Genomic DNA, 27,245 nt, shown 5'->3' with positions numbered 1-27,245 from the left:
CCCTCTTTTGATGCTTTATTTGCGCATAACGAACGCCATGTGAGAGACCAGATGGCAACAGCTATACACCTTGCTGTCTGTGCTTGACTGGAAGAACAGGTGGCAAAGACCAATCATGAAGACTTTTAAAAAGGTGCTGTGATTGGTTACTGATGGGGCTACACATCTGTTAATAGCATAGTGGTGTGTGGACTCACGAGCTAGCAACAGAACCCATATTTACTGCAATTGCTCAGTTAGAACACTCATGTAATTGCAGTCTAAAACATGTTGTGGGGATCTGGTAGGATTTATCTCAACTCTGAAATCTCTACATATTAAGACTGTACAAAGCAAGGGCTACCTCTACTGCTTTTCAAACATAACTACCGAGACCCCAAACTCCACGCAAGGCCTCTTTCTTCCTGCAAAGAGAGTACTACCTAAACCTTGTTTTATTCATCTCTCCATCCTAGCTAGAATAATGAAGTAAGGGCTGATCCAGGGCAGGGCTAAGAGAACCAAGTACAGTGGTCTGGTATGAGCAGCTGCAGAGGGGTAACAGAGATCACAGGGAATTGGGGGAGGGGGTATCCTAGCGGCAATGACAAGAACAGAGGCCAGGACTCTCTGGACTTCCCGGAGCAAGAAGGGACTCTGAGGGTGATCCATCACCCCCCATTCCATAAATGAGAACAACACCTTCCCCAAGCCAAGCAGCAGCACAGCTGGATACCCATCTCCCCAACTTCTCCTTCGGTGAGCTTGCCATGGCTCCAGTGGAGGTTCTCTTGTTTGCTAGAAATCCTTATAACCAGTCCTTTGACAAGTTTAATCAACAAATGCTGAAAAATATCTTTGAGGAGAGCAATAATCAGTCTTGGATAATCAAATTAGAATGTAACTATTTTTCCTCTGGTAGGGCTAATTATGAAAAACATGAAGATAAAACTAACTTCTCCTCAACCTGAAGAACAAACGTTCATTATCGGTATTTTTTATCAGTAAGAATGCCTCCACACATCTCCACATGCATTCCCTAGGTCTACTACTTTGCATCCATTTTCAAAATACTTGGTTTGGCTTTAAGCAAATCTTGCTAACAGTTTCTAGAATAGATCACATGTATAGATTTTATTAGTTGTATTCACATACTAAACCATTGTCAATCTGGGGGGGGAGGTGAAATTCGTAGGAACAAATGGTTTGAAAGCTTTCCATGAATGTCCCTAGAAAGTGATGCTAGTCACAGCCACAGTTTGATGTGAATTTAAGGGCAGCCATTATACTGAAAGTACTTTAAACACAGGATCTTATTCAATAACCCTTTAACAATTTTTGGAGGTGTGAACTATCCCCTAATTGTAAATCTGGAAACAAAGGGTTGGAATGGATAAGAGACTCGTCTACAACCACACAACTATCAATATTTGAACTGAGGTCAGCCTGACTCCACAGCCTGTGTAATCACGTTAATTTACTTTTGTTTTTACCCCCTAAAATATGGGACCAAAATTCCTACCAACTCTGTAGTTCCGTGGAACTGGCTGCACTTGGTGGCGGCTATGACTTGGCAGTAGCTAAGGACAGACAGGATGGGGTATGTAAGGGTAGCTCCCCATGAGGCCACATGAGCTCCAATATTTAACAGTTCCAGACCATCTGCATCCATATAACATGAAAGAATAAAATTTTAAAGCTAAGCACTGCCTTGGTAGGAAAAGCTTAGTCCACAGCTCTGAGTATCATTTGCAAATCCAGTTGAAAAGCCCAGTTGGAGTGGGAGGGGAGAGGAGGACAGCACTCGAAGCAGAAACACGTCAATTCTACACACTCAACAGTAAATATCCTCGAGGCATTGATGAAGGAAAGGCCACTTCATTTTGAAATGTTGATATGAATCTATTGCCTTATAACATTTCCCCTATTTTTAATTTTCTTGCCAAGACTGGAAAACAGGACTTTTACTATGAGTCACAGCCACTCACCCAGGAGAAATGCCCTCTATTATACCACACTGTACTTTTCTCCAACAACCCCCACCCCATTCCACTTCTCACATTGCTCCTGCCAGCTCCCTGAGGGCGTGCAGAGCCCCATGTTACATGTCCTGACATGGGAGCAAGTTCTGTCTAGTGAACTTAGAAATGCACCCTCAAAAGCAACCCCATCCTCAAGTGTTCTTATCAACAAGTACCTTCCCAGCCCTAAGGACTCTGGTTGATGTAACTCATTAACATTTTCAGCATGCCACTGTACTCCCAATAGGTATTTTTTGCCAGGTCAGGGGGAAAACCGAATACAAATACAAATACTCTAAGACATAGTATGATTTTTCTAAGATAGTTGCAGTATCAGTAGCAGAAGCACAAAAACACTTAACTAGGTGTCACTGTCCCTGAAGTTGGAGTGTTACAAATAATAGAACGGACTGAGCAGACCTCTCTGGGTGGTCAGGGAGCCGTGTGCAGCCTCTCTTCCCTTGTAGCACATTATGGAGCCTTGAACTTACAGGTGCTCTGTCGATTGTTTTCTGGATGGATCAATGAAACTACGCTTCAATACGACCAAGTAGGAATGGCATCCTTAGATCTAAGTTGAGCTTGTGAGCTTTTTAAAAACAATGTTCTTTCCCTCACGCAGGGACTGTTGACCACCTGAATCTGCTGTCATTTGGGGCCAAACTCATGTGATGGGAATCAGGCAGGGTCCACAGTAGCACTAGAAACATTCCAGCTCTCGCATTGGGTGATGAGTTCACAGTATTCCTTTTGTTATTTCATAGCTTATGCGTACAAGCTAAAAATAAATCCAAAATTATAGATAATTGTTTTTTAGTAATGGAGTATAGAGCTGTTAATGGGAATTTAAATCCTACCAAAGACTAGATCACATTTGATATGACAGGATACAGTATCTCTGTTATAAAATTTGACTGGCAAGCATGATATTAAAAAATTACTTAAGGGTAACCACCAAAAAGATAAAGAAAAGAAAGAAACGCCACCTATAGTTTAAAAAAAAAAATCTGAAAACTGCCAATTTGACATAAAGCAGAAATATAAAAAAAAGGCTAAGATAGAAAATATAAGACTAATTGTATCAGTAATCACACTTCAAGTAACTAGACTGAATTCACTTATTAGAAGACAAAAAATCAGAAAAGATTTTGGAAAAATAAAAGCTATGTGCTGCTTAAGTAGGCATATTTAATATAAAGTTATAAAGAAAAACTAAAAATGAACAGCAAAAACATACATACTAGAAAAAAGTTAACCAAGAAATGCTGGTGTGGCAACATTACTAATAGATAAAACAATGTAAGGAAAAAGTTTAAAAAGACACCTCATAATAAAAGGGTCACCAGGAATATATAATTAATACACAGTAACATCACAGACAAAACATCAAGTATTAGCAGATACTGATAACAACATAGCCACTGCCATAGAAACTGAAAAAAATTAGTCAAAAAATTAAGATATAGTCTGAATAGCATAATTAGTAAGGTTCAGTTAATTCATGTATATAGAATTTCTTATTCAAATAGAGATACATCTTTAAAAGCTTTTTGTTGAATATTATTTTCAAAATTGGTTTACGTTATTGCCCAAACAAGCTGCAACAAACAATCAGTAACAAAGGCATCAAATTCAATGGAAGATCATATAGTCTTTTCAGCAAGTGAAGCTAGAATTAGAATCAATATGAGGATAAAAAATGAGCTGAAGCCTCATCATTCCATACCCCAAAATGAACTTGAGATTGATGATAGATCTAAAATTGTTAAACAGTAGTTTCAAAAAAAAAAAAAAAAAAACCCTAAGAAATTATCTTTTCAACCTGGGAGTAGGTAAAGATTCTTAGGATACAGCAAGCAATAACCTTCAAAGAAAAGACTAATTAGGTTAGATCAAAATTAAATTTTGCTTAAAAGCTTAAGAAAATTTATAGAAGAACCAGATTGGAAGAAAGTATTCTCAAAATCTGACAAAGGACTTGTGAAAAGAGTATATGAAAAACTACAATTCAGTAATGTTTTAAAAGTCAATCCAATTAAAAATAAAGACTTAACCAAACATTCACAAAAGATAAAAGAATGGGCAATAAGTCAATAAAGTGCTCAACATTATCATCAAGGATCTGGAGTAACCAGAACTCTCATATTGCTTGTAGGGGTATAGAACATTAACAACCCATTTTGAGAGGACATATGGAAATCTTTTAAAAAACTAAACACATCATTGTTTTGGAGTTTCTAGCAAAACAACTAGACAAGTAAAATGAAGTAAAAGGTATTCAAATTGGAAAGGAAGAATTAATGGCATGACCTTGTAGATAATTCTAAAGAATCCACAAAAAAGTCCAAGAGCTAATAAAGGAGCTCAGCAAGGTTGCAAGATACAGGATAAACAAAAATTGTACCAATGAATAACCCAATAATGAAATTAAGGAAATAATTCCATTTGCCATAGAATCAAAAAGAATAAAATATTTTAGGAATAATAACCAAATACCAAAGACATACACTAAGCACTATAAAACATTATGGAAAGAGGAAAATTTAAAGAAAGGGAAAAAATCTCTCCATTAACAAATTGGGAGACAAAATTATTAACACAGTAATACTTGCAAAATTGATTTACAGACTTACTGCAATCACTTAGGGGACTCACACTTTGAAGCACAGCAATCAAGACAGTGTGGTACTGGAACAGGACAGACATATATACCGATGGAAGAGAACTGAGAATCCAGAGGTAAACCTTCACAATTATGGTCAGTTGATTTTTGACAAACGTGCCAGTACAATTCAATGGGGAAAGAATATTCTCTTTAACAAATAGTGCTGCAACAATAACATCCACATGTGAAAGAATGAAGTCCTATCTCACACCATATACAAAAATTAACTCAAAATGGACCATAGAGCTAAATGTAAGAGCTAAAACTCCTTGAAGAGGGCGCCTGGGTGGCTCAGTTGGTTAAGCGACTGCCTTCGGCTCAGGTCATGATCCTGGAGTCCCAGGATAGAGTCCCATATTGGGATCGCCACTTAGCAGGGAGTCTGCTTCTCCCTCTGACCCTCTCCCCTCTCATGCTCTCTCTCTCTCTCAAATAAATAAAATCTTAAAAAAAACAACTCCTTGAAGACAAAAAGCAGTGTATCTTTGTGACCTTACATTAGGGGATAGGCTCTTACATACGACAGCAAATGATGTTGAATAAAGAAAAATTTCCTAATGATGCCTGTAGCCTGATGCCTTTCAAATGAAGCTTTAAAATACCCCAAAACAAAGTAATTATTATGAATGGACACATACATATATAAAGTATGCAAACATCTAGCATAACAAATTTCCAAGTAGTGGTTACTTCTAGGGAGGAGAGGATGGGGAGGGGGGACAGAAGGATAATTAAGGGTAATCTTTTGTTTCTGGAAAAAAAAAAAAAAAACCCAAAACTTCAAATAGAAAAAGTGTACTGTTAATAGCTGATGAAAGTGGTACGACTATACCTATGTACTTTTATGAATATTTGAAATACTTTATGATTTGACAAATTACATTTTTTTTTAAAGAAACGAGACATCCTTATGATCACTAATTTCCAGTACAACACAGGGCAAAAATTAAGATAAATTAAACTAATTGATCTAAAACTCCACTAATCTCAAGAAATGTTCAGGAAATTGCTTTGGGAATAAACACTATTATTAGATCCTTTGTCATTGCCTTTATTCAAAATGGAGAACAAAGTACATGCCCCCAGAATGATCGCTGGAATTTTCCACTTGTTTGTATTCTATACAAATAGTTGTGGCTTATGTTTATTTTAGTAAATTCTTTTTTCTCCCTCTACTCCTAAATTTGTTTTCATCAAATTTTCCCAAGCTTAAATTTCTTCTTTTTTTTCCTTTCCCTAGATTTGTATTTCCTTTCCTAAGCAACAATAAAACATTATTTTCCTTTTTCCATTTGCTCATAAATCAAACAGTACATTTCCTTGTTTGGTTTTTCACTTTCAACTACATGTTTGGTTTGCTTACATTTTTTCTGCTATTCACTTTCCCTACCGAGTACAAGACAAGCTTCCAGGTGTTAACAAACTACTTTTTTATAGGGAAAAGGTTCACTTATTTAGACCTATCAGGAAGATGTGCATGCAGATGGGGATTTAACAATAAGCACTTTCTACTTAAAAGGGTACAGACCATGTTTCTCTGAAGGGGCCATTGGATGCTGAGGGCTGTAGGGAGGACAGTTGCTAAGTTGCTGACATTATTACAGGGAGGTGAAGGCCAGAGGCACCCGGCCTTCTTTTCCCACCGCCAGCTCCCACCGTGTTACAGAGCCTAGACCACAGCCTGGCTCAAGTCACAGGGCACAAGAAAGGGGAGACTCTTGTCATCTTTTCGACCCAACCAACAACAGTTGTCATTTACTGAGACGGCCCACTGCCAAGCAGTCTTCTGGGCACTCAATACAACTTCGTTGGACTCCTAATTCCCCATGAGAGAGGGGGATTATCTCTACTTTATGGACAGGGCACTGGGTAGAGAAGTCAAGCAATACAAGGAAGCTCACCCAGCCTTGCCACCTGGCTGGAAGAGCCGAGATTCACGTCCAACTGCGGCTCGTGGCACACGCCCTGCCATGTGCACACACAGCTTCTTCCCTTTCCAGCTGCTGCAGGGTGTGGAGCAGGGCAGTTTTTTGGTGGAAGAGTTGCTCTCCCTCCCAACCCACCATGCACCCTACCTACTGTATTTATGCTCACGACAGGGCAATGGTTAAGTCCTCAAGGAAACGATTTGATTCCTCAAGTATGGCATTAATAGAAACAAGCATTTACACAGAGGCATCTGTACACAGTATTTATGTACACATAGGTGTGTTTGTAGGGGCAAGGCTGGCTACCTGCTGTGGTACTGAAGGAGCCCTTCTGAGGGTGCTCCTATAACCAGGTGCTCCAGAAACAAAGCCCCACGAATAATGGAGGCCTACCTGAATAGGATCCTGCGTCAGTCTCATGGGCCCAATGCGCACCTCCGCTGAAGAGACCTGCTAAATAAGCGACAACACGTTAGATGTGTCAAGTCAAACTACAAGAATTGACAAATTCTTCCTTACTTAGAATATTACATGATACTACTTTGTAGACACCAACTACAAGGATCCAATTTACTGACACGGAGACAGTTTATAAAACATATATGGCATAATCCTAGTTTTGCATAAGAACGTACACATTTATATGTGCATTGAAAATGTCCTGGAGGAGATCATCAAATGCTAAGTAGTGGATTTCAGGTTGTTTTTACTTTAAGTACATGGATTTTTATAATAAGCAAGTACTGCTTTACGGGAGAAAACCAAGCATTTTCTGAGCACCTACTATGTGCTCAGCACCATGCTAGACACTTCTTTTTTGCTAGACAGTTCTTATTGTAACATCTCAAATAAAGGTTTTTCTCAAATGTGAAAGCTAAAACATTTGAAGAGCTGTTCCTCTATTTACTTCTTAATTTTCTTACCTTCATGCTTCGTATGAGGCATAGACAGCTCATTCTTACCCATGTTTACCACGAATAAACTCATTTGAATTGCACTTCCTCCAATAAAGTGGGGAAGCCCATACCATGACCGCAAGATGCAAATTGCGCCCCACGACTCAGTCCAGGAATGAGCTTAGGTGTTCAGTGGCCAACACCATCTAATTGCCTTCAGCTCCAAGCACAGAGCAAGTATTTGTAATAACTTTGCTTGGAGTAGTCACTTTCTCAAAGTGACTCTTTCTAGGTAACTTTATTGAGAGTCTTGACCTCACCCCTAAGGATCCAGTTTTATTGTTCTCCAAGAGGAAGCAGTCATTTTGCCACCACTTGGAAGCTTATCCTGCGTTCTACACACGAGTTTGGCCCCTGCCAGTCAGACGGAACACCTTCAACAAGCATACAAAATCACAGGACCAGAGGTAACTCAATAATGAATCAAGGGCCAGAGGAAGCTTTTATCAGTTAACAAAAGCAGAACTTTCTTTAAATTATAATTTTTTTAAAAGATTTTATTTATTTATTTGACAGAGAGAGATACAGCGAGAGCAGGAACACAAGCAGAGGGAGTGGGAGAGGGAGAAGCAGGCTTCCCGCGGAGCAGGGAGCCCAACGTGGGGCTCGATCCCAGGACTCGGGGATCGTGACCTGAGCCGAAAGCAGACGCTTAACGACTGAGCCACCCAGGCACCCCTTTAAATTATAATTCTGAAAACTAAAAATTTCCCTTTCTCCTTTCTTCCCTTTTCTCTGTGCTTAATTCGTGGTGGGCATGGTGTGAATCTTCTTCTAAACATGACTGAATTGGTGACATTCTTTTCCTCTTTAAGGTTGATCCCTCAACCCTGGCTTCACCATGTGAAGCAATGATCCTGGGGGCTTTGGCCTCTCGCCAACCCAGCCAGCAGACAGCTCAAAACCCTCCAATGACTGCTCAACAGAGGCTATTGGTCCTCGGTGCTGGGTTCTGCTTGGGGAGGCAGCCCCTGACCAGTGGACCCTTGTAGGAGGCCTGGCACAATTCATACCAACATGGGGCCTCGAGTCCCTGAGCCATGGACCAGTGGCGAGTTCCTTCAGTGTTTCACTGCTGTCTTCAGGTAGAACATGTGATCCTATGCTTCTTTCCTTCAAACAAAACAATATCCTACAAAGTGTTACTGCTGATACCAGCACCCAGCACATACACACAGCCCTAAGGATGATTCCACTGAAAAACCAGTGGTACCAGGCCTCCTGTGTCACTGGGACTCAGCAGCCCACCCAGCACCCCAGCTCTACTTGGACACAGTGTTTATTTCTGAAACAGACATGGTCCTTCAAAAGCAGTGTAACTGCCAGAATTTTACTAAAAAGTTAATAATTAAGAAGTAAAACCCATTTGATAAAGTAAGATCAAGTTGACCGATTATCTAGGATATCTTTTCACAGTCCCTGTGATCTCTCTTGGGTTCACTGCCCCCATCACACACCTAAGTGCCCCTCCAACAAGGCTACAGGTTTTCTCCAGCAAAACTGACTCCCAAAGGGGTCATCCAGGGGAAGAAAAAAAAATCAATGAAATATGTAGTATAAAGTTTAAAAGGAATAAAATAAAGTGACTCACTTTGGAAGGCTAAGGGGCAGGGGGAAGGATCCCTGCTAGAAGGGTACAGACTATCCAAAAAACAGTTCACTCTTAACCAATACATTTCTATCTAATTTCGTAAATAACCAAGATGTGCACCAAGTAGTTATAAAGGGTGTGTGTGTGTGTGTGTGTGTTGGAGAGCTCACAATACGTTCCTGATGAAATCTCTCTCTAGAACAAATCCCGTGAAACAGTGTAATCACTCCTGGCACACAAATGGTTGGATTCGCATTTAATGAAAATAATTCTCATTATTGTCTCCTATTCATTTAGGCCCAGAGGATCCTATCATATTTCAGCTCTTTATGTAACTGAATTTAGACAGGACACAGGTCAAGTCACTTTTTACATAGGTCTCTTGGTGGGATAAAAGCCCTGAAAGGCAGGGGCCTGGGCGGCTCAGTCAGTTAAGCGTCTGCCTTCGGCTCAGGTCATGATCCCGAAGTCCTGGGATTGATCCCCGTGTCAGGCTCCCTGCTCAGTGGGAAGCCTGCTTCTCCCTCTGCCTGCCGCTCCCCCTGCTTGTGCTCTCTCTCGCTCTCTGTCAAATAAATAAGTAAAATCTTAAAAAAAAAAAAAAAAGCGCCCTGAAAGGCAGCATTTATGGGCCTTTATTATCAACATTAAAAAGAAAGTCAATTCCATTTTCCTTATATGTAAGGAAATGATGACTAATTTGGAGTAATTCTGAAATAAAGTCCTTGCATTATTGACAACACTGGTAAAGCTCTTCAACTATGGTCATTTTTTGTCATGCATTTTAGGTCTTTAGAAAACATGTTTTTGTTGGAACTATCGAGTAAGCTCAGTATGTTAGTTTCCCAGGGATTGTGAAGTTTTGAATAAAGAGGAAGAGCTCTGATGGTAGGAGAAATACCTTCTGAATCCCTTCTGATCACAATTCAGAAGCTGGGGGAAGAAAAAAAAAAAAAAACGCTGAAGTTTATTATCTCATTGGTATGTGGTAAAATAGTTCATGTACTTTTTCTTTTAATTTTGGGATGTAAATATTACTTTTTTTTTTTTTTTTTGCACTAATGAGCCCAGAGTTGAAAAGATGGTAAAAACTGACATGTTAAAACTCCTGTAATAGGTTAGATATGTGGGAGAAGATTAATATGTTTTCTCATTTAAATCTCAAAATCCATTTCACTATTTTAGCTCTGAATTAGAATAGGCTCAATTATACTGTGGTATCAAAGAGACCCCAAATCTCAGTGGCCTACTAATAGAAAGGGTTTTTTTTATTCATACAAAATTCACTGTGGTTCCAGGTGACTTTCCTAAGCAATTCCTCCTCGTGGTTACTTAGAAGTCCAGGCCAAGACAAAGTCGGGGGGAAGTCACAGGAGACTCAGGCATGGGTTTCTAAAACCTCAGCCTGAAAGTTAGACACAGTCCTTTCCCTCAGCCCATCGGCTGGAGCTAGTCGCGTGTCCCCACTTCACTGTAAGGGGGTGGGAAATCTAACGAAGCCAAAGGGTAGCAGTTACATAGGCCTTTTAAAACTTTGCCAGGAGAACATCTGAGGATCCTGTGGACGCTCCTCAAGGCACCTGCTCTCCCCAAGGGACTGTGCTAGGCACCTTCACAGGAGTGACCTTTGCAGGAGACCGGCAATGGCCACTGAGTGACAGTATGGAATTTTCCAAGTGACACCTGACCTAGAACATACCCTTTTCCTGCTCAACAGCAAAGACGCTACAACTGTCTTCCACAACCATAGGAGTCCCCTGCCTGACCCAGCTCAGCAGGAAGCCGCCAGGAGGGAGGCAGAGCCCAGGAGACAGTATTGCAAGTTTGGTCGACCTTTCCCAAGACCCGGGCCTCCCCCGTCTCTACCCACTTCTTCCCAAGCCCACCTCACTGTGCCATCTCCCAGGAGGCACCCTCCACCTCCACCACCCAGCTTGGGGCCTCAATTTACCAGCTCCTTTAAGTCCTGACCTACACTTAGCTTCCGGTCTCTTGGCTTCCCTTTTCCTTCTTAGGCTGCGCTCCTGTTCACCTGACCTTGGCTCCCACGCCCAAGAGAGGTCAACTATCTCGGCAGAACGGCAGCACTTCTTGCCAACTCTGCGGGCTGACGCAAGGCAGCGACCAGCAAGGCAAAGCTGCAGCAGCGCTATCCAGAGCAGCAACACCTTGCAGAGGTCTGTTCCTGACACAGCAGCCTGCTGCCTACATGTCATCGATCTACGACAGAGCGTTTATGAACATCAACAGACCATTTACTGAGGTCTCTGTAACAAAGCCAAGACTCTCTATTTCCAAGAGTGAACTGTGAGCAGCTGCAGATGCACGGACCCCCAGGTAGGGTATGAGCTCTGATTCCCAGAAGTGAAGAAGTTTACCAAGGTCACAGAAGCAAGCAAAGGGTGGGGTCAGAGATAACCTAATTCTAGTGCCCACGGGGGAGGAGGATGGGACAAGGATGTGAAGAGACACACTTCCTACCACTCTGACCACACATCTTCCCCCACCAGCCCAATGAGGAAGGACTGCTGACCGACAGTGCAGCCTGAACTCTCCCATGTTTATAGTGTGTCAAACATTCATGTGTACACATGTGTATACAGGGTAACATGCATACACCTGCAGCAAGGTAACCAATTCACATGCAGGGGAGTTGGCTCTCTAGGGGAAAAAATAGTCCTATTTTGTAGCATTTGCTGATGCTCTGGTATAAAAACCTTCACTTTAGTTAATCTCAAGCTAGCAACATAGGGCCCTGAGTGTGCAACTGGGACTGTATCTTTTCATTCTGAATAAAAAGGGTCTATGGGTGGCAAACTCATTGGGTCTTTGTTGGTCTACAAATGTCTATCACCCACTTTTGATAGTTTAAGGAGATACACAATTCTGGTTGATAGATATTTTCCCCTCCAACTTTAAAGATGAAAAGGAGAAAGTACTTCTGGTTTTCAAGGTGGGGAGATCAAGGAAGGCTCCATTAAGGCAAGCAGGTCATGAAGAACAAGAGACTGGCTTGGGAGAAGAAATTACAGACATACGAAAGAACAGAACCAAAGGCATGGAGGTAAAAATGCTAAGGTACAATGGCAGAGAAAGAAGACTGGGAGGACTGGGGTCAGTCCCTTAGAGCATCTTGGAAGGTATGCGCCACTACCCGCGCCCCCCCCCCCCCCAACCCCGCTTCCTTTCCTGTAGGCAGCAACCACACTGTAGGTTTCTGAGTGGAAAATCAACAGGATCCAATTAGGACTTGGGGCGGGGGTGGGGGGGTGGGAATCAAACATCTGGTTTGTCTACTTTCTGGATAGATAAGAACAGATTTAGCAAACAAAACAGACATTGCTATGAGTAGGAACTAGAGCAGTGAAATCAAGTGAGAAAAAGGTCACAACGAACAAGAATAAAATGACCAAAAAACCCGACACAGCTTGGCCACATTTAAATGGAGAGGAAAGTCAAGATCAAAACTTGGCACAGGTCAGGCCAATGAAAGACATCATCCGGAAAGAAGTCCGGGTAGTTCAGGCTAATCTGCCTGTCACCACACCGTGCTCCCTGCTGGGGACTGCCATACCTCTGGGGACTTCCAGCTTCAAGAATTTTGTTAGAAGCCTGGACTCGGAGTTGTAGAGTTTCCCCCAAACAGGAAGGAAGTGAGAAGTCAGAAGAAAAGCAGTTGGCCTGGAAAAGCCCTTGCTACCCCATCTGCCAGCACAGCTTACACCAACCCCCTCCAGCAGCTGCTCATGTGCCCCCACTCTCTGAGGGCTGTCCAAACCCAGCTGCATCCAGGCACCCCTAACGGCTCTCCTCAGCACCCTCCTCTACCGCATCGTCACCAACTTTATTACTCATTTAAGTAGCTTTCGCTTTGGCAAGACCCAGTTTCCGGAAGACACAGCATCAGTCCTCCTCACAATTTTATCCCCAGCATCTGGAACTGAATTCAACTGCCAAAAATCACATGGGTTTTAGGCAACAGAATCAGGAACTGAGGCTTGATTTCCGCCCCCAGCACATCCAGTGTGCTCCATTATGTTCTTCCATTATGCTCTAGAACTTAGAGAATTCTGACCCCTTTTCTACCCTGAGGTTCTGGACCTCATTCTGATTTTGCAGAACAGATGCTCTGTGCCCAGCGAGCCCTGCTCAGGTCCTGGTCATCTGCACTACCGCTAACAAGGCTACCACTAGGACTAGGAAGCAAAGAGGAAGGTGTGTGTCTACGTCAGTGTCTGGGCCACTGTGGCGGGCTTCCACCTTCGAGAAAACAAGCTCCAAGTCTGAATCTTCCCCACTTCAGGGATGTTGTATTTGGAATTACTTCCTCCCCACCAGCAGAACTGAACCTTCACACACGTGTACATACACAGCTCAGGGTAAGTGGGGAGGGGCGACTCCATGGGGAGACCAGTCCATCACTAAAGGCATCAGCTGTGGGCTCAGGAATAAGCATTTTAAATACCTTAACTCTGCCTGCTACCCTGTTCGCTCTGACTTTAGTATTTAATTCTCTCAAGGTGTCCCCTCTCCACCCTCCATTCTCAGGCCAAAATTCTGTCTTTATTCCTCTGAGCAAGCAAAGGTTGTGTTTGACTTTGGCTTTTTTTTTTTGAGAGAGAGAGAGCGATCAAGCATGTGCACATGCAAGCGGGGCGGGGGGGGGGGGGGTGAGGGGGGCAGAGGGAGACAGAATCTCAAGCAGACTCCCTGCTGAGTGCGGAGCCCTATACCAGGCTGGTTCCTACAACCCTGAGATCATGACCTGAGCAGAAATCGAGTCAGATGCTTAACCAGATGAGCCACCCAGAGGCCCCTACTTTTGCCTTTTTAATAGATCCATGCCTGCCCTCGGGCTTTCAGTCCAAAAGGCACCAGCACTATAAGGCTGCACATCCCTGCCTCATCCTGGGCTGCACTCTGCAGGCCCCCTGCCCTCAGCCTATCTAGCATGCTTCCTTCGGTCTCTTTGTCAGCCTCGGGGCCCTGGCAGCAGGCTCTACCCTCACACCAGCCTCCAACCCTCCCCTTGCTTTGCTTCTGGCCACCCTAGAGCACCTCCTGTCAACTCAGTTGCCCCAAACCTTTCAGTGCCCAATAGGTGGTTCTGACCCTCCCCTCACCTTCCCGCTGACAATTCTCTCATCTAGACATCCTCAGCCTGTGCTTCCTGTTCCAAGTACCTGGGACTTATTAAATGTATCAATGCCTGGGTCCTACTTCAAACTACAAGAATCAGAATCTCTAATGATGGGGCCCAGGCATCAGCATTTTTAAATCACAGGTGCAACCAGAGTTGAGAATCACTGGTCTATGCTGCGCAGTCATGTCTGTTGTCAACAGAAGACTCAATTACTTTATTAGTTTATTCAACAAATGTCACCTGAGTACTTATCTTTCAAAAGGGCAACAAAACCCACCCAGACACACCCTCTCCAAAATCTCAAGATCACTTAGGCAAGAGAAAGATAAAATCCTTCACATTTGAGGATTTCCCCAAACCAGTATCTCTAAATGAGTATCAAAAAAAATTTAAGTCTGTTACAAACATATATATGGAAGATTACTCAGTCATCAGATACTCACAGTTGGTGACAGATCTACTGACTGTTTTGTGCTCTCTTATGTTCTATTACTATAGTACATTCATTTGACAGAATAAGGTTTCATCACAAATACAAACATACAGGTAACTACTCATCAAAATATAGCACTATAAAAGAGATCAACTTGACTTTGAAATTTAAAACTTCTATTCACCAAAAAACTAAAACAAAAAGCAAAAAACACTCCAATAAAAAGAAAAAAAAGGGGGGGGGGAGCCCAAGAGATAGATCTAAAATTCAGGAAACAATCAAGTATTAGTAACCAGAACATAACAAAAACGTTTAAAAACAATCAGTGAAAACACAACCAAAAAGAAAGTTCAGGGGGTGCCTGGGTGGCTCAGTTGTTAAGCGTCTGCCTTCGGCTCAGGTCATGATCCCAGGGTCCTGGGATTGAGCCCCGCATCGGGCTCCCTGCTCTGCGGGAGGCCTGCTTCTCCCTCTCCCACTCCCCCTGCTTGTGTTCCCTCGCTTGCTGTGTGTCTCTCTCTGTCAAATAAATAAATAAGATCTTAAAAAAAAAAAAAAAAAGAAAGTTCAGCAAAAGATAGGAAAAAAACTCAGAGAAGGAAATTTAAGCATGAAAAGATGCTCAATCTTTAGTAATCAGGAAAATTTTAAATTACAATGAGATACTATGTCACACCCAGCCATTTATTAAAAGCAACAGAATGGTAGAGTTAAGAAGTTAAACAGTATCATGGGCCAGAAGGTTGACCTATAGGAACTCATACATTGTTGGTGAGTGTGTAAATGGCTTCAGCCACTTTGAAAAATACTTTGGGGATTTCTAATAAAGATGAAAAAGCATGTATCCTACCATCCAGCTCCTATGTGATTTCTGTGTGTTTCTGTGCGGTATACAAGGAGGTACTTACAAAAATATTTGGAGCAAATTTTTAACAAAAAATTGGAGACAGCCTAATCCACAATCCATTAGCACCCAACACCAGGAAAATTATTATTTTGAGGAATATCCATACAATGGATATTATACTATGAAAATATATCAACTAAGAGCGACCCATTCAAAATGGATGAATCTCATAAACCTCAAGTAAAAAAAAGATTTCGAAAAACACATACCTTAGAATACCACTTAAAGTTTTAAATTATTTAAAATACTGAACATAGGGGCGCCTGGGTGGCTCAGTTAAACATCTTCCTTTGGCTCAGGTCATGATCTCAGGGTCCTAGGATTGAGCACCCCCCCACCCCCCCCCACATCAGGCTCCCAGCTCAGCAGGTAGTCTGCTTCTCCCTCTCCCTCCCTGCTCCACTCATGCTCTCTCTCTTGCTCCCAAAAATAAATACCAAAACAAATAAATAACTGAATATAATTTAGGAATATTGTAACAGTACAGAGAAAAGCTTATAAATTCCCAGTTAAGGCAAGAAGTCCCACTGGTAGAAAGGAAAAGGGGATTTATGTAGGGAAGGAACTACTAGGGGCTTCAACTCCTGTTCATGATCTATTCTTTTTAAAGCAGTGAGTAGTGACTACATAGGTGTTTACTGAATTATTTTTTCTCATTTGTTGTCTATCTTAAATACTGCAAAATAAATTTACAATGGCTTTCATTTTATTGGAAAAGTCTTTTCTATTTTTAACATTAACTGGGCAGTAACCACTAGACAAATAGCCTATATATACTATTTCTTTCCTACTATAAAACCTTTATTTGGTAAAATAAGGTAGTGTGTTTAAAATTCCTCAGAATATGGATACAATTTCCTTGAAAATGAAATCCTAGAAAAGTGGGCTGGGACTCAGGGGTCCTTGCTCAAAATAACTGCTCCTTGCCTCATTATGAAAGGGCTTATGAATCCCCCCCAAAGGCCAGTTCATGTAATGGTCACAGCAATCCCCCTTCTTTAACCGCTAAAGAATTTAAACCTCCGGGGTGCCTGCGGGGCACGGTCCGTTAAATGTCCAACTCTTTGTTTTGGCTCAGGTCGTAATCTCATGGGCCCTTAGATTGAGCCCCGTTGGGCTCTGGGCTCAGCACAGGGTCTGCTTGGGATTTTCCTTCTGCCCTCCCCTGCGCTTGCACTCCCTCTCTCTCTAAAACAAAAAAAATCTTAAAAAATCAATCAATCAAGGACTTAAAGCTCCATCACGGTTAAGCACCTCATCCAAGGGGCTTGAGTTGAGATTTAAGCCCAGACCCACCTTACTTAGAAGGCCATGCTCTTATTTATATATTCACTTATATTTTGATTTGTCCTAGAAAAGTCTTAAGATGCTAGGCAAAGAAACTAAGTGAAACTTTCCGAATGATTTATAATTAAACGAAAGCTCTGGTTGAAAAATAATGAGCAAAGGGCCAATGAAGTGGGGAGATCAGTATGCACAGCCTATGGCATGGCCAACACGGCTGTCAAAGAGGGAGGCACGTCTCCTGCACAAGAGGAGACCGTGATGGGCTTGTCAGCATGGTGTCTTACAAGGCCCCCCACCCAGGCCCTCTCCTCCATTCCCCAGTCACTGCTGTTAACAAGGCTGTTCTTTCTCAACAGGGATCCCTGCTACCATAAGCTAAGTGGGAAAGAGGGTCATCTATCGCACTGTGCCCGGACAACACTGCAGTAAGAAAGGATAGAGGCCGTCATTGAGACCATCCACAGGTTAGCCCCGAGGTGGTAAAAATCAGCGCCGAGACCCCTGGCTGCCACCAGATCCTAACACAGAAAATGTGACCAGTATCGTCTAAAGGAGGTGGCGTCCACCCCGCACACATAAACCAGATGAAATAAATTATTTAAATGATGAGTCACTTCATCTGTAGCCATGACAAAATAACTCTGCCTGATACCAATTCGATGTTAAAATAAAAAAAGAAACAAAAAATGGTCAAGAATACAATCCATGAGGGGGGCCTGTTTGGCTCAGTTGGTTAAGCATCTCCCTTCGGCTCAGGTCATGATCTCAGGGTCCCTGTTCAGTGGGGAGTCTGCTTCTCCCTCTGCCTGCACCACCCGCGCCCCCCCGGTACTCTCTCTGGCTATCTGTCTCTCAAATAACTAAAATCTTAAAAAAAAAAGAATACAATCCACAAAGTGGGTGAGTACCCGAAGAAGGTGAGCACAAGGAAGCACTACAGAAAACTGGCTTTGGAGGAAAACAAAAAAACCTTAACTGTGCTCAGATATTATGATTATGTCAAAAGGCTTTACATTATACATTCAATTCAAGAATCAAGGCATCACGGTTCATCAACGTAACAATTCTGCCAGTATCACCCAGGCTGAGGGTGTATAAACATAACACCATTCCCAGATTCCAAAGGTCAAACCCAGAATCTGACTTGGAAAGGAGAGGAATGTAAAGGCAACCGCAAAACGTGACATACCTCAATGAACTTTTCCTTTTATTAGGGATATTACTGATAATAAAACTGCCGGATGGCTTCGAGCATTTACGATTACATTGTGTAACAGAGGACGAACAAAGCACAGTTGATCTCTAATTATTCAGGAGGCAGTTATCCAGATTGTGGAAAAATCCAAGCATTTCTGATGCTCTTCCAGCCCGCTGCATGCCTTCTCGTGAACGTTAAATGAAGACGAGAAAGTGAGGGGGGAGGATATTCAAATCAGTCAATTCTGCTAGATGGTCAGCAGTTCTGGTAAACAGATTGGATGGGCAAGTTGCGCCCATCTACTAAACCATCTACTAAAAAGGAGCTTGAGATTTCCTGTGGATTTCAATTATCCATACTGCCTCTATCCTAAATTTTGTCATTGATAATGTAGAGTTGCCTTTGAGAACCAATAGCAAAATGTCTCCCCTGCTCAGCTCCAGGACAATCTCACACCAGGGCCCCGCTGACCATGAAACAACTCTATTTTTTCACCACACCCCGTATTGCATCAAAAATTCAACCACACGTGCTTTCCTGACTCTAGTGTGTCAGGGCCACTCACACAGGTATAAAATTCAACCATCAGTCCCTGAGAACATGGATCACATGGACATTGGGATTAAAGAATCAGTGTCAAGCTGATTCCCAATTTAAAACAAATCCCATTTAAAATTAAGTAATTCGGGGGCACCTGGGTGGCTCAGTTGGTTAAGTGTCTGCCTTCAGCTCAGGTCATGATCCCAGGGTCCTGGGATTGAGTCCCGATTCAGGCTCCCTGCTCCGCGGGCAGTCTGCTTCTCCCTCTCCCTCTGTCTGCCGCTCCCCCTGCTTGTGCTCTCTCTGTCTCTGTCAAATAAATAAAATCTCAAAATTAAGTAGTTCATGAGAAGTCACTTGCAAAATGCAAATGCCCACTTTTTTGAAACAGAGTTTGACTTATTTGGTATAAACAATTATTTCTAAACAATTATTCATAAAAGTACAATTCATATCCTGAAAATGTAAGCCTGAAGTGAAACACGACACAATTAAAACCGCAACGTGATTATTAGAAAGTCAGCAAGCAACATAGCCGCCCTGAGCCTGTATCCCAAGGGCCCTGAGACCCCTCCTCTACCTAAGATTACGGCCAGTGGCAGCCAAGTCCCCACCGTGCCCTGGCCCTCTGGTTCCACCAGGGCTTACGTCAAAAGTCAATGGGACAACACCCACCATCTTATTTCTTCTTTTCCAAGAATATTTTTAAGATTCAGAGACAGGGACAGATGAGCTCTGTAAGGGCAGAAGCAAAGTCTTCACAGGGGTGTGGCTGAGCTGAGGAAGGGCCCCTACAGCAGCACCCTCCTTTCCTCCAGAAACCCAGAGATTTAGAAAGGGGTACGGAATAAATGTGTCCACTGGTGGAGAAAAATAAATGAAAAACTCCACAGCCCCAAAAAAGATTAAATCCCCAAAGACCACTTTTGAATTAGCCAAAGTACATTTCTTTAAAAACGTAGTTCAAACTCAAAACCTAGTTTGGATCCTCACATCTTCCTCTTCTCTTGGCTGGAAAAAAGCCTGAACAAGGACACTCTCACAGGACGGAGGAAGGTAAGTGAGAGGCTCCCTTTTATTCTTGTTCTAAAGCTCCGCCCATGTGCTCATTCTGGTGAGCCTCGGGCTCTCGCCTTTTGGTACTCAAGGCATTAAAATACCATCCTCAGAGGGCGCCTGGGTGGCTCAGTTGGTTGGGCGACTGCCTTCGGCTCAGGTCATGATCCTGGAGTCCCGCATCGGGCTCCCTGCTCGGCAGGGAGTCTGCTTCTCCCTCTGACCCTCCTCCCTCTCATGCTCTCTGTCTCTCATTCTCTCTGTCTCAAATAAATAAATAAAATCTTTTAAAAAAATAATAAATAAATAAGATAAAATAAAAATACCATCCTCAGAGAGCACAGCATTCTGCAATCAATTCAATAATGGTGGTAAGTAATAAGCCAGCAGTACCTGCAGGGAGCTATGGGAATCCAGGCAAGATGCATTTCATCTGGGAATTCAGGCAAACTTCTAAGAAGATCACAACAGACCTCAATGATGAAGGAGGAGTGGGAACTAGTCAGGTGAAGACCATTGTAAGGGGCATTTCAGGCCCCCAGGAATACCATGAGGCATGTAAAAGAAAAGCAGTGGGTATGTGGATGGGCGACACTGAGGCTAGAGAGGGTGGAAGGAGCCAGGTCGTGGGGTCATGGTCTGGATGTGCTGAGAAAGGTGACAAAGGTTTAGTAATGTTGGATTAATATTTAGCTGAATCTCTCTGGTTGAAGTGCATAGATGAAGGAGGTCAGGACTGGAAGGCCAGAGATCAGGACTGGAAGGCCAGAGATCAGAGAGAAGCTTCTGTGATGATCTAGCCCAGTGGTTCTGAAAGTGTAGTCCTGGAGCCACTGGCATCATCTGGGACTTACTAGAAATGGCAAATCTCAGGCCCACCATAGACCTGCTGAATCAGAAGCTCTGGGAGTGGACCCAGCAATGTGTGTATTGACCGACTCTCCAGGTGATGGGATGCCGCTAAGGCTGGAGAACCATGGGTGTAGATAAGAGGTGATGAGCACCTGCACTAGAGGCAGTGGTAGGAGATACAGATAAGAGGATGAATTAGAGGCAGATATGGTCATAGAATCAACTGAGACCTAGGTGGGCAAGGAAGAGAAAGAAATGGAAGTTCAAGAATTTTGGTCTGAGTGACTGGGTGGGGCTGTAAAGAATACAGGAGGTCAAGTAGGCTAATGGGGTTGATGAGTTAAGTGGTGGACATGCAGTTTGAGATGCTTCTGGGATATCCAGCTTGTCAGGCTGTAGGATCTATGAGTAGGAAGTTCAGAGACAAAGATACCAGCAGAGAGGAGAAGCAGATAAAACTATACCATCACTAAGAGCAGGAGACCAAAGACAGAGTTCTGGAGATACCAGTGTCAGAGTGCTGAGGAGAGCCAGAGAAGTCTGAATCAGAGCTGGAAAAAGGAAAAAAAGAAACAAGCTGATTCCCCCAGGACCTTAGTTACTTCCATAGGGCATAGGTAAGTAGGTTTTCTCCCCATAATTCAAGATTAGGGTATCTACCTACGTAACTCGCCATAATCAGTAAAAGAAAAATCAATACATGATCATCTCAAGAAATGCCAAGATGGCATTTTGATAAAATTCAATATTCATCTAAAAAATCCCTTTGTTGATAGTTTCCCAGCATTCGTTCCCTCTCTCTCACATCCCAGGCCTTACTGACTCCTGTGTGGGGATCTACATAGTTCTAAACAAGACATGTAAATTTATAGAAGTATGACTAAGCCTTTAATTTCCCTGGCTACAGTGATTGGTTAGGGGTAGTCAAGTTACTTAGGCTGGTCCAAAGCAATGCTGAGAAACAGCTTCTCTCTCTTTCTCTCTCTCTCTCTCTCTCTCCATTCTCTCTGGTAGTCAAAAGAAACATAGCCAGGTTGTTGCTCATAACATCCTGGTACCACGTAAGAATGGACATGACACCACAGGAGCACAGAGTGGAAAAATGGAAAGAAATCAGAAACCTTTGTAGCACCACCAAACTACCAGATTAAGTCCTGGCCAAAGCCATTTCTACCTCTGAACTTTTCAGTTATGTAAGCCAATAAATTGCCTTTTATTGCTTATGTAATAAAATTGCTGAAACAAGGCTGAATGAGCTTTTCTGTGCTCAACACAGGAAGAATCCCAATGGAAACAAATTACTTCCTCCTGTTGATATTAGAAAGAGATATGTTAAGAGATATCTTTTGGGTGAAGAACAGGCCACACAAGTTACACATGTAATGGTATGTGGATATGAAACCATCGCAACTCAAAAAACTAGAGTCAAGACCAACATTTGAGTGGAGGAGAAATGGTATTCCACCTGAGGGATAACAGAGCTAATTTCCACAGCTGTCTTTGGGTCAAGAACACTTATGGAGTTCCCGGAAAACCAGAGGTCTAAACAAAAGCTACCACAACCCAGGGTCTCACATGCCAACCACCAGTCCTTAAATCAAAGCTTCTCCAGTCATATATGTTGTCAGAAGATTTCTCAAGAAGGGTTCATGGGAAACTCATTCCCTGAGTCCTGGCATGTTGAAACTCTTTGTGGTTTTTATATTTAAAGGTAAGCTTGGCTGAATATAGAATAATTGCTTCACTCTTTCTTTTCTAGATTATCTTTAACATAGTTCTCTATTGTCTCTGGCTTTAAGCATTGCTATCAAGGTCCAATGCCAATCTGATTTTCTTTCCTTTGTAAATGACTTGGTCTTTTTGCCTGGATGCCCCCAAAGATTTTTTTTTCTTTATGGGCAATCATATTACTAGAATATCTATTGGTGTTGTCCATTCTGGGTCAATGTTCCAATATGTTATATTCCCTTTCTGTAGGTGAATTCCAGTCTTTTTCCAGGAAGGTTTTCTTTAATTTGCTTGATAATATATGTTCTATTTCATTGATTTAGCTTTCATTTTCATTTTTTTCAGAGACTCCTATATATATATATCTATATATATCTATATATATATCTCCTCTGCCTATATTCCATATCTCCATTTTCTTTCAAATCTTCTATTTCCCTTTTCATTTCTGTTTTTTCTTCTTCTTTTCCAACTTCTGTTTCCCCTACAGTGCTTTCTGCATTGTTTATTCATTCTTACAGTGCATCCAGTTGGGTCTTCATTTCTTAAATTTTTTTTTGCTTTTATTTCTACTTTTCTGATTTATTAACTATCTTTTTCATATCTCTTGTTTAACTGTTTAATCTGTGTTTTTCTAATTTGGATTCCTGCTGTTCTTTCATATTTTTTGTTTTCTTAATTTCTCTTAACTAATTTTGAAATATTAGGTTACAGTTTCTCCTCTGTTTTATGAGCATATTTTTCTCGTATGCCTTCATTGTCTGCCATTTGGAGCCAGTGAAGCACCCTGAACTTTTGGATGTTGTTCTCAAACCATATATATATATATATATATATATATATGCCACCTCTTCTTTATCCATTCATCAGTAGATGGACATCTGGGCTCTTTTCATAGATTAGCTATTGTTGATAACTCTGCTATAAACATCGGGGTGCATGTACCCCTTCAAGTCTATATTTTTGTATCCTTTGGATAAATACCTACTAGTACAATTGCTGGGTCATAGGGTAGTTTTATTTTTAACTTTTTGAAGAACCTCCATACTGTTTTCCAGAGTGGCTGCACCAGTTTGCATCCCCACCAACAGTATAAGAGGGTTCCCCTTTCTCCACATCCTCGCCAACACCTGTTCTGTCTTCTGTTGTTAATTTTAGCCTTTCTGACCCTTGTGAGGTTGTATCTCATCATAGTTTTGATTTGTACTTCCCTGATGATGAATGATGTTGAGCATCTTTTCATCTGTCTTTTGGCCATCTGGATGTCTTCTTTGGAAAAGTGTCTATGTGTGTCTTCTGGCCATTTCTTAACTGGATTATTTGTTTTTTGGGTGTTGAGTTTGATAAGTTCTTTATAGATTTTGGATACTAACCCTTTATCAGATATGTCTTTTGCAAATGTCTTCTCTCATTGCGTAGGCTGCCTTTTAGTTTTGTTGATTATTTCCTTCGCTGTGCAGAAGCTTTTTATCTTGATGAAGTCCCAATAGGTCATTTTTGCTTTGTTTCCCTTGTCAACAAATATATATTTACTGAGTACCCCGTATATTCCAGTAACTGGGGAAAAAACTGCTCACTGCTATACAAGCTAAATAAAAGGCTTGATTTGGATTTGAACTCAGACTCTCTGACTTTAGAACCTATGCTTTCACGTAACATACAATACTACATGCCAGACTACCTGAATGGCATCAAAGAAGACTGAAATAAACAGAATGATATAGTGCCTTCCTGGATGGGAAGCCAGTATTAAAAAGACATCAAGTCTCCCCTAAATTAATCAATACATTAATTACTATAAATATCCTGGCACAACTTTTTTTAACTTGTAAAATGTTTCTCAAATCCATGTAGAAGAATCACTTTACCAGTAACTGACTAACAAAATTATAAAGAAAGCGTTGTGAGTATTTTGCTCTGACAGATGTAACAATAGACTTCAAAGATATAACTACCAAAACATCATGGTTCTAGCAGAGAGATGAATGGAAGACAACAGAAAGCCTAGGAATGAAATATATAAATATATTCATATATACATTTGTGTGTGTGTGCACAATGTGTGTGTGCATGTGTGTGTTCCTAATCTTTCCATTATCTTCCATTCATCTCTCTGCTAGAACCATGCCATTTTGGAGGTATGATTTTAGTAAACAATAAAAGTGTCACTTTATATCGGTGAGGAGGAAGTGAATAATTCAATAATTTCACTAATGATAGGATAATTGGTTAACATGTGGAGAAAAATTACATTAGCTCCATACCTCACGAGACATATCCACATTACTTCTAGACAGTTTAAAATTTTAAATGGGAAAAAAAAACCCCGTAAGAACACTGAAGAAAAGGTATAGATGAGTACTTTCATTCAAGGGCCTGGAAGGCCTTGCTAAGAATCACACCAAAGACACAAACCCTGAAGGAAATGATAGTTAGATTTTTACTAATAAAAATAAATATTTAAAAAGTATAATAAATATAAACAAAAGAAACTAAAAAAAATATTAGTAATGTATGATAAGAAAGAAAGTGCCATACTTATCAGAGTTCTTTAAAACTCTAATAGGATAATTATTTAAAAGGCAAGCATCCCCATTAAAAATGGGACAGTAAAGGACAGGCAATTCACAAAACAAACACACAAATAGGCTATAAAAATTATGCAACAATGCTCAGCCTCTCTGGCAACCTAAAGCTGTAAATCAAAACTAGATACTACTTTGGCTCATCAAATTCCAAAGATTCTACACGATGATCCCCAGTGCTGTTGAAGGTCTGGGGAAAGATGTATTTTCTTTGCTGGAGGGAGAGAAAAACTGTCCCAGTGACTCTGTATCCCTTAACACACACCAAATGCCTTCCTGGGCTACAGTAATGTAAATGGCTAGAACCTTCAAATGTGTTTGAGACTCTTCCAATTGCCATCCCTTTTCCTCTGTTTATTACATCCACCATGATATCTATCATGTAATAATTTTGCCACCATAACCACAAACTGTGCGGGGCAGGAGAATCTTCGGAGACAGATGATAATTCCATCCAACCACAGACAGAGAACCAGTAAATGATCAGCTGTGACAGGTGTATCCCAACACCCAACACCCATATCTACCTGCTACAACCAGGACTCACAGATATTTGGTGAGTGGGTGTTTCATTTCATATATACATCATTATAATACAAAAAAAAAAAAAAAAAACCTTTTGTAAATGGAAGATTATTCTGCTCCTTGGCACAAAATACAGGATGCTGGAAAACTAAAGTTGCCCATGTTGCTATTTGGCAAAAGGTTTTTAATACAACACCAAATCTGAAATTCCTTTTCCCCATGTGTATCTAAGGGGCAATAACACATGCCCCTGGGAGGGCAGATATCGGGTCTGATTATTCATGGATGGATCTCCAGTGCATGGTACAGCAGGCATTTGAAAAATGATATATATTATGATGATGATATCTCATTCATTCTTTTGGAAAATCCTTACTGAGCCCCACAGTGAGCCAGAAACTAACTAGGTGCCTTACATTTATAATCTAACTTCACAAGCTGCATCATCAAAGCATAAGCTCTTTCTTTAGCTTGCATCAAAATGTAGTCCCAGAACATTTGACTTGCTTATATGGAAACACAAATGCCTACTTCTAGATTAGCTAACTTTACCCTCTCCCCCCCCCCCCCCCCCCCCCCCCCAAAAAACAACAAAACCTTTTCATTCTTTCTTTTTTTATTAAACAATATTCTTCCACATATTACCTCCTGGTAAACAATAATTTCCAAAAATTTAGGATTTGGAAGCCTCTAAAGGGATCATCTTCTTTAACTCTTTCATTTCACAGATTGCCAAATAAGGCCTAAGAGTGTAGGGGTATGTTCAAAATCATACACAAGCGAGATGTCACAGTGGGATAAAATCGAGGTCTCCAGGCTTACAGACAGTGATACTTCCATTCTGCCCTGCTGTTCCTTCCTGGTAATCAGCAAAATGCTTTCCGTTTAATAACAGAAGCATAGAATACCACATTCTTAGGCCTTGCAAAGAGAAGATGTTGGAACAGACTTACTTGTGGTCAGCTTTATTCCCAACCCCAAACTCATGATTCTGCTTATTATTTAATAGAAGAATCTATAAATATACCATGTACTTGAGCAAATGGCAGACAAACCACAAAGGTTAAAAGCCTTTACTAGCAATTCTGGAAGAGATTATGGGTTATTTTTTAATGAAAAGGCTAATCATGACTTTTAAAATGTCCTCAAATATCTCATCTTATCATTTTCCTCTACAACTTATTTTCCAAAGCCTTCTACAAAATCTGACATATTATATCCAGCCATAAAAGAAGACAGACTAATTAAGCAGTGTCTGAAGCCACTCTACTAGAACACATGCCTTCCAGTGTGGACTTACCTACCAGCCAAAGACAAGATATAAATGGCAATGTAAAAATCCAGAGAAGAAAAGGAAACAGATGGAGATAAGGGAAAAGCAGGTAAGACCTGACTTTCATAAATGGTTAGGTAAATCAAGGACAAATTTCCTATAAACAAAAGGATCCTCTTAGACCACTGAAATGTCTTTACTAAAGCTGAGATGCAGGCCTGGGTCCCTGAGTAATAATAAAATCTAATTGGAGCCAGCAAGGTGTAATAGGGAAAAACTGACTGAGGATCAAAGGCCTATGTTTTGTCCCAACTCATACATTAACTAGCTGGGTGATCATGAACAGACATCATGACATCACTCTGGGTATCAGTTTTGTAAAATGAGAGTTAAACTCAATGCTTCTCAAACTTATCCACAGATATAGCTAAAAACAAAGAATGATGATGGTTGGAAATGTAGGCTGCTTGCAGCCCCAGATTTCTCCAGTCTGTGTCTTCTATTTAAAAATATTTAAGGAGGGGGTGGAGCATGTGGGTAGCTCAGTCGGTTAAGTGTCCAACTCTTGATTTCAGCTC

General features: G+C 41.4%; 1 protein-coding gene across 10 annotated transcripts in view; it reads right to left on the bottom strand.

The window, feature by feature from the left end:
* The window catches only part of PDE8B (phosphodiesterase 8B), a 218,585-nt gene that overhangs the window by 107,401 nt on the left and 83,939 nt on the right, over positions 1–27,245 (bottom strand). For 6 of the 10 annotated variants that reach the window (XM_021699974.1, XM_021699992.1, XM_044916702.1 and 3 more), the window contains exon 2: positions 6,987–7,046. The exons of 1 other annotated variant lie outside the window; for it this stretch is intronic. In XM_021699974.1, the coding sequence (XP_021555649.1) occupies positions 6,987–7,046 (60 nt within the window). The remainder of the gene's footprint in view (positions 1–6,986; positions 7,047–27,245) is intronic. 3 more of the 10 variants (XM_021699983.1, XM_021699978.1, XM_044916704.1) reach the window with 1 other exon arrangement.

Source organism: Neomonachus schauinslandi, chromosome 7 (genome assembly GCF_002201575.2).
Source record: "Neomonachus schauinslandi chromosome 7, ASM220157v2, whole genome shotgun sequence".
In the NCBI taxonomy this organism is placed as follows: Eukaryota; Metazoa; Chordata; class Mammalia; order Carnivora; family Phocidae; genus Neomonachus; species Neomonachus schauinslandi.
The sequence above is the reverse complement of the archived record's forward strand: the minus strand, read 5'-3'. Positions and strand labels throughout refer to the sequence as shown.